This window comes from Archocentrus centrarchus, chromosome 14, assembly GCF_007364275.1.
Source record: "Archocentrus centrarchus isolate MPI-CPG fArcCen1 chromosome 14, fArcCen1, whole genome shotgun sequence".
Taxonomy (NCBI): Eukaryota; Metazoa; Chordata; class Actinopteri; order Cichliformes; family Cichlidae; genus Archocentrus; species Archocentrus centrarchus.
The window spans coordinates 5613952-5621823 of NC_044359.1; the positions used below are offsets into that span (position 1 = coordinate 5613952).

The following is a 7872-nucleotide window of genomic DNA, read 5'->3' on the forward strand; positions in this document are numbered from 1 at the left end:
CTAATTTCCTGAGTCTTCCTGAAATGTGTTTGGAATATTAATGTGTATGAGGTCTTAGTCAAGACAAAGTCACAGTTACACCTTCAAGTAAGCGGGATAAAGTTTTTGTCGTCGGTGAGAGCTGGGCGATCATCTTACATGGCTTAGTGCTGTGAATCCACCGCTACCCCAAAAAAAGGCTGCTGCTCAATTTTGTGCTGGTAGTAAAAACATTGTAGAGGTAGTAAAATGGGTAGTAAAAGGTAGTAAATTGAACTCTAGGATTCCTGTATTAACCCTGTTATTTAGTTATCATCTCGTTATCATCATGGAAAAACAAGGTCATTGACGAAAACTACGACGAAAATAGTTCGTCAACGAAATTAACACTGATCAGCATTTATCAAACTAGTATTCCATGGTACTTGACCCTGTATCTTTCTGTCCTCCCCTCAGCCTCCTGTGCCAGTTAAAGGTCTGGACGGTCTGCTGCGGACCTCCCTGGACCTGGAGTTGGACCTGCAGGTGTCCCGGACTCGGCAGGCCCGGCTGGCACAGGAACTGCGGGTGCTGCGGGAGCTGAAGACGCAACTGGAGAAGGCGAGGCAGCAGGGCCAGAAAGAGCTGCCTGCCTGGGTCCAAGAAGATGAGCGCTTCCGGCTCCTCCTCAGGCAGGCCGAGAAACAGGTGAGCACTTCTACTTCAGGGCGTCCAGGACACTTTTTTAGAGCGATCTGTCTGCAGTGAAACATGTGGACAATGTGGAAATGGTGAAGTCCATTTTTGCTCTGATTTGTACATGTTAGGGATGACAGCTGAGCTATTATTGGTCACATTTACACACTGCTTGGTAGTGGAGAAAAACCCAGTTTAAGTCTGGATGTGATCGAGACAGAAATCCACTAATGGTCCTCCAGAGGGCGTTCAGTTTTTTTGTATGTTAACTGTAGAGTTTATCCAGTGGGAAACAAAAGTGTCTCTCTGGTTTTGGTCTCATTCAGACTCGTGAGGAGCAGCAGCAGGAGAAGCGGGTGGAGAAAATGATGAAGGCTGCAGCCAAGGACGTCCACAAGATCAGAGGCCAGAGCCGCAAAGAGGTCCCTGAGGTCCAAACCTTCAGGTACAAGTTGCCTTAACTTTTAGCATACTACATGTTTCCATGGAGAGAATTAGAAGATTGATATAAGGTTATGGCCAGCAGTAGCTTAGCTTAGCTTAGCATGAAGTCTGGAGACAAGGGGGAAAGGGTTAGCTCGACTCCATCCAAAGATAGCAAACATCTCTTGTATCTTGGCTTTGAGCATCTGCCAAACAGTCAGCGTAGACTCGATGAAGTTCCCAGTCCGAGTCTGGAAATACTTGGGCACACAAACTCACAAAAACTGAGAAACTCTAAAAATAAAGATCTTAATGGAGAATAAACCTCAACAAGCACATTTCATCAGCTGTGTTTCAGGATTGACCAGTAAGTTAAAAATTTAAACCTCCAACTTTCAATCGGTGGGCAATTGAGGTACACATGCACGGTCAGAAACAGACCAAAAAAGCAGGTTATAATTTAGTGATCAACAGGTCAGACCTGCTTCTCACTCATCGTAGCTGCTCTCAAAGAGTTACGGTGAAAACACTCAGCTGAAGGCTTCAAAATCAGGACCTCCCAAACCAGCTGGTGACATCATGATGGTGATGGCGCTCCTAATTTTGTATCTGGTTGCCTCACACACTTTGGTTTTTGTTAAGATCAAATAAATGAGAGAAAGTGCTAATTTATTATCTTTTCAGGTGCTTCAGGAGCAGGCAAACTGTTTCTCACTGTTTCCAGTTTATATACTGAGCCAAGAAGCAAATTTCACGTGATGGTTCGTTGATGTTCTCCCTGTTTGCTTTGCGGTCTCAGAGAGAAGATGGCGTTTTTCACGCGAGCGAAGACCTGCATCCCCGACCTGCCGGCTGATGACGTGTAGAGAAGCATTTCAAAGTATTCCCAGAGTCGTGACCTGTTATTCCCACACCAATGAAGCAAATGTTTGGCGGTATTATGAAGAATTAAAATAAATAATAACAATGATAATAAGTAGGAGTAAAACATTTGACACAGTGGAGAAAGTAATTTTTAAGGAGCTCAGCATTTCTAATGTGGATAGTCTTTCTTTGTAAATTAGTGATAGCACTGCTGGAGCTTTTATTATTTTTTTATTATTCTCATTTCCACTCTTCTGTTTGTGTTTCTGTTACTAACCGGCTGTTTTTAGGCTCTTAAGTGTTTTCAAAATCATTCCAGCACAAAATCATACAGTCACACGTGCATACAAAAGCTTTTGTACTAAAAATGGCACAAAATACAATCAAAAATGGTACTCAAAGGAAAACTTAAGCTACACCTTAAAGATATTTAATGTTGACCTTCAGATCATGTTGGGGTTTTTTTTTTGTTTTTTTTTTTGTTTTTTTTAGAGCAGACAAACAGCACAGTGTTTTATTTTTTATTTGTTTCACACACAACACATAAAGTGTTTGTATATATGGACCTGAAAACTTCTAATCTGTTAAAGTCACTGCAGTTCGTTGGAGATCAACCAGAGTTATAATCCTTAAGATTTTTAATCTTCAAATACCTCCAAGTGAAACTCTCCTGATGAAATCATCCATCCATCCATCCATCCATCCATCCATTTACCTCTGCTAATCTGGGGTGGGGTCACGGAGGCAGCAGCCTAAGCAGAGAAGCCTAGACCTCCTCCAGCTTGTTCGGGGAGATATCATCTCTCCGGTGTGTCCTGGGTTTGCCCTGCCCTGAGGCCTCCACCTGGTAGGACATGCCCAGAACACCTCACCCAAGAAACGCCCAGGAGGCATCCCAGTCAGATGCCCGAACCACCTCAACTGGCTTCTTCAATAGTAAGAAAATCAGAACAAAAAATGAGTAGCTGTGTTAGAAAGCATCTGATCCTGAGAGAGTCAACTACAATTCCCAGGATGCATTTCAGTAGAAAACATCCAATCAGAGTTTTTCAGATGTGGTTTTGAGCTGAAGCTAGAGATTAAATCAGGACTGTTTGAAAGGTCCACTTCAGATTATATTCTGAGTTATATTCTGATTATATTCTATTTTTTATTATCATGTTTAATAATTCTTGTGCCTTGTCTAAACAAGGTCCTCAGATCCCTTTGAGTTTGGGATGGTGTTATTTAGAATAAAAAACAACAGAAATGAACTAATTAATCATCATGACATTGTCCTTCAAAGCCAAACTGTAGTAACGGAGTTTTTCAGCTTTGAAAATGAGTAAACCATCAAACGTAAACTGTAGGGAGCTGAAAAAATGAGGCTAGTTGGGGAGGGAGTAGTAAACTCCAGAGCCCAAAGAGATAACAAGTACTTGTTTTGGGTCGTTTATGAAGTACTTCAGATCAAAATCACTAAATCTACATTTTATTGTGAAATGAGGCACTTTGAATTTATATTTTTAGGTTGTGAGCATATGAGCCAGATTTTTGAGTGGTGAAGACAAAAAATCAAGCAAAAAGAGGCAAGATACAACATTTGCATTGACATAAGATTGTATAAAGACACACTGGGGTGTCTGTACTTCATTATGTTTCCTGTGTGATTTATACCAGCAGCATTTTGGGACATAGTCTTTTTCCAGTATTTGTGCTCCTTAGTGTTTGGCAACAGTACTGAGAAATTATCTTAGAGAACTGAAGACTCCCAAAAATGAGGTCTAATTTAAATTTTAAAAGAAAATATTCTGTTTTTCATTCTCTTCTGTTATAATTATCCTTTCATAATCATTAGCCAAAAATTTAGACTGCTCTAAACACTCAGTTTCAGACAGTTATCTTCCTGGTCATCTCTGGCTCGGAAGCTCCGTGCACCTGCTGTTCAAACTGAGGACCAACCAATCAAAAGAAATATTGGCTTAAAAGGGGAGGGGCTAAAATGGCTTCCTTCACAGAGAGAAAGGAACTGAGGGGGCTGCACCGAGGCCCAGTGTGAGATAAATGAGGTTTATTTCCAACTGTTAATCATGCCAAACTGTGCTGGACTGAATTCTTAAGGATTATAGCTCCGTTATCTTCAAACATAAGCAGAAACTGTATATTCTCTGTAAATTAAGCGAATTGAAACTTGTGTACGTCGCATTGACGGCACAGGTGGTCGTACGTCCGCTTGCCTATACAAAGCACTACACAACAGCAGCTCAGAGTGTCACTTTGAATATAATCTGTAATCATCAGCATCTCTCATCAGCTGTACACAAACACACATCAGCCGAGTGTAGAAACACTAACTCACACCAACTCTCAGGTAGTCGATCGGATAGTCTGCACTTTAAGAAACTTGAAGTAGAAGTTTTTAAAAAAGAAACTTGATGTGAGTTTTTGGAACGGTAAAACATCTGGAAACTTTTGCCTCATGCTGGAACGATTTCTGATTGTTGAAACACACACAGGAAGTGAATATCAAATGTGTTATTGATGACTGTGAACTTCTTATTGATTGTATGATTGTTAGACTGGAAATCACTGGGGGGAAAAAAAACCCATTAGCCAATAGGAAGAGAGAAGTCCAGCTTTGCTTCTTAAGGCTCCTGCACTTCTCTCTGATTGGCTGATCAGTTTTTGCAGTTTTAATTTCAGACTTCCTTCCCTCATGTTTCCACCTGTAACTGGATGTCTTTGAACACCTCTCAGAGCTGGACTTTCTACACTTAAAACTGTTGGACTGCGTTAGCATAGTGCCCCAGCAAAACTCAACATATCACCTTAGTTATTTTGCTCTTTGTTAAAGCTTGTTTTAGTCTGAAGCTCTACAAACCAGCAGAAAGACATGTTCAGTGAACTTATTGACGCATCCAGCAGCTAAAGAGCCACAAATGTCCCTCAGGTGTTCGTGGAGACCAGAAAGAGCTAAAAGAGGTTAAATATTGGTAAACCAAATGAGCAGCACCTGGATGTGGAAGCAGACTCCTGAAACCTTCCATATAAACTGATGATATATTAATGTAGTGTGAATCCAAACAGGTTAAAAAAAAAAAAAAAAGATGTTACAGCAAATTTTAACCTTAAAGTGTTTTTATTATATCCTGACTTGCAACCAGTGTAGTGAAAGAAAATTGTCACTGAGATCAAATAATTTGTGCTGGAATTTTAATGGCGTTAAAAAACTGTTTTTTTGTTTTGTTTTGTTTTTCTCAGCATCATGCTCTGAATCTATGTAACAACAGTAACCAATAAGAAATCAAATCTTTTAAAAAATCTACTACAGGCACTCAAATATCTGCATAGTGCTGGTGTTCATCTGCTGAATATAATGAAGCCAAAAAAAACCCAGATACTCTCCAGCCAGGTGGTGGAGACCAAAAATGGAGCTAAGAGTGAATATTGGGCTTGATTGATCACAGATGTGGCTCTGTAGCTGCTGAATGCAGAAATTAGCGGCTGTTGAATGTCCAGCCGTCGTCCTTGCTGAGACACCAGGCTGAACGTTTAGATGTTGGGTGTGTTTTGTTGCTCTGAATTTTCGTGTTTCCATTTTCCATGTACAGAAGAATGTAGCTGATGAAAACCAAGCTGCTGCTGTTATTCCAGATGTTTCTCTTTTTTTTGTACTCTTTGTAGAGAAACAGCAGCTCCTGAAAATGATTGAGCTTATTTTTGTTCTGTTTTTTTAACCTTGTTAGTCGTCTCCACTTCCTGTTGCTTCCCAGTCTCTGTGTATGTTTTCAGTCATAAAAAGTCAGATAGTCGCACAACATCCAGGTAGCAGTAGGAATATTTTAGCAGAAATGTGTGTATAAAAATAAACATCACACAGCTAGAGAACAAGACACTAATGACTCAAAAAAACTTTTTTTTTTTTTTACCCCCTCCAGAAGCAGCTCAATTGCACCAACATCGGTGTGAACAGTCAGTGAAAAAGATCTAAACAAAATATTTAAAGGCTGATCTCCCTGCTCTGATGTAAAACAATTAAAATCTCAGTCTTCATGAGGTATTTGTAATTTTACCCTCCGCTATGTCACAAAAGAAAATCAGACGCTGGAAATACAAAGTCACTGTGGCACTAAAACTAAGCTAACACTTACTGGGTATCTTGGAAAAAATAATTTCCACTTTAAGTGACTGACATGATCATACTGTCCTCCAACTTTCCTTTGTTTACTATCAGACTGCTGATGTCACCATATAGATGCAGCCAAACTTTTCCTCTTTTTTTTTATTTTTTAAAAAAGGTACTTACTATAAATTCCAGGGTCTTAAAAATAATAAATAATAAAATCTTTCAGATGTTTCGTTAAAGATAATGTGAAGAAGCAGCTACTGTGATTTTATGTCTACAGTGGCTTGGCATTATTACTGAAATTGGCCTGGGCTGTATTTTCAGTTTGGACCACAGGATGGCCCAGTGAGTCATTAAGAGAAAGTACTTATTTACAGTGGATGTCCAGGAAAAGGCAAAGCCTCTAGAGGAACAGTGAAATATCAAAGTTAAACAGCAGCGTGCATTTGAAAACAGCTCATCATACCAAGTTAGTAAAAGACTGCCCCCTGTTGGTGAAAGTTTCAGTTACAGTCTGCAGATGGGAACTACAAAAAAAGTAAATTTAAAAGTTTAAAACTTTAGTCAAATAACCATGTGATACTAATGAGATCACGCATCACATGGTTATTTGACTGCAGATCAGCTGGATGGGTAGATTCCAGGTTGTACTGACTGTTTGCACTGAGAAAAAAATTAAAGAGGAACGTTTTGGAGTCGGGTGTGCACCTGCAGGGCGAGCAGCGGTTTTCACAGCAACAGAACGCTGTGAAGGACCTGAAAGCCTTTGGAGAAGTCGTCTTCCCAAAATGACCAAACATGGGCGTCGTCTTATGTAAGACATGGAGAAACGTTCGTTTTCTGAATGTGAGCCCTCTTTGTTCGTCCGCTGTGTACTTGAGTAGACTGGACAGATAAGAATCCACTGATTATCCTCTGAATCAAAAAGACTTTTATATGAAACACCTGGATGAAGGAATGTAGGTTTAAAAAAAAAAACAAATGCTGTTAGCAACAAATTCTTTTTCTTCATTGTGTAGGTAAGTCTGGGTTTTTTTTTTTTTGTGCTTTTGTTTTCTTTTATCTGTTTGAACCCGGTTATGTGTTTGCAGGCGGCTATGAGAAACACTGCATGTATTTATTGCACTTCTGTGATTTTGTTTTATTTTTGGGGGGGGGGGGGGGGGCTTTTTTTTTTCCTTTTTTTGTGTTCTTTTTATCATAAGAGTCCCAAAAAGCTGTGAATTTTATTCTCAGACACTGTACTGTCGACCAGAGTTGTAAATATTTCACCAGCACAAAAATTAAAAAAAATATGTTTTGTAGTTTCACAACAAATAAAAAAGTTCTTCTCTTCTACTTGTGTTTTGTGCATTTTTCTTTCTTCTGTCCTGCTGAAATTAACATGCAGAGATGATAAAGGTGGCTGCAGTTTCTTTTTATGAAATGATTTAGTGCAACTAGCTGCTGTAACAGCGATCAATCACTTAACCCGACTCTCCGATAAGAAACAGTCAACAGTAATTATTGATTTATCCAGGCATACAACAGGGTTTTCCTGGCTTTTGAAAAATATATTTTTCACATAATTAAAAATATATTATGCATGCAGCAAAAGTATAAGCTTCTCTTTTGCCTTTTCCTGTTATTTCTGAGCATTTAACAACCAAAAAAGTTTATTCTCAAGTAAATTAAACCTTATCAAAATTGGTTAAAAAATGCCATTAAAATGCTTTAGCTCAGTTACTCCTGTGGGGTACCTCAGGGTTCTATTCTTGGTCCCCTTTCATTTATTTATCATATGCCACTGACATTTTTAGGCGTATATGCCAGTCGTTAACTGTAGG

At 39.3% G+C, this 7872-nt stretch overlaps 1 protein-coding gene across 1 annotated transcript in view; it reads left to right on the forward strand.

The window, feature by feature from the left end:
* The window catches only part of wwc1 (WW and C2 domain containing 1), a 58876-nt gene extending 51653 nt beyond the window's left edge, over positions 1-7223 (forward strand). Inside the window, exons 20-22 of the mRNA XM_030746091.1 lie at positions 436-666; positions 981-1099; positions 1877-7223. Of these exons, the coding sequence (XP_030601951.1) occupies positions 436-666; positions 981-1099; positions 1877-1943 (417 nt within the window). The 3' untranslated portion in view covers positions 1944-7223. The remainder of the gene's footprint in view (positions 1-435; positions 667-980; positions 1100-1876) is intronic.
* Positions 7224-7872: the final 649 nt, after the last annotated feature.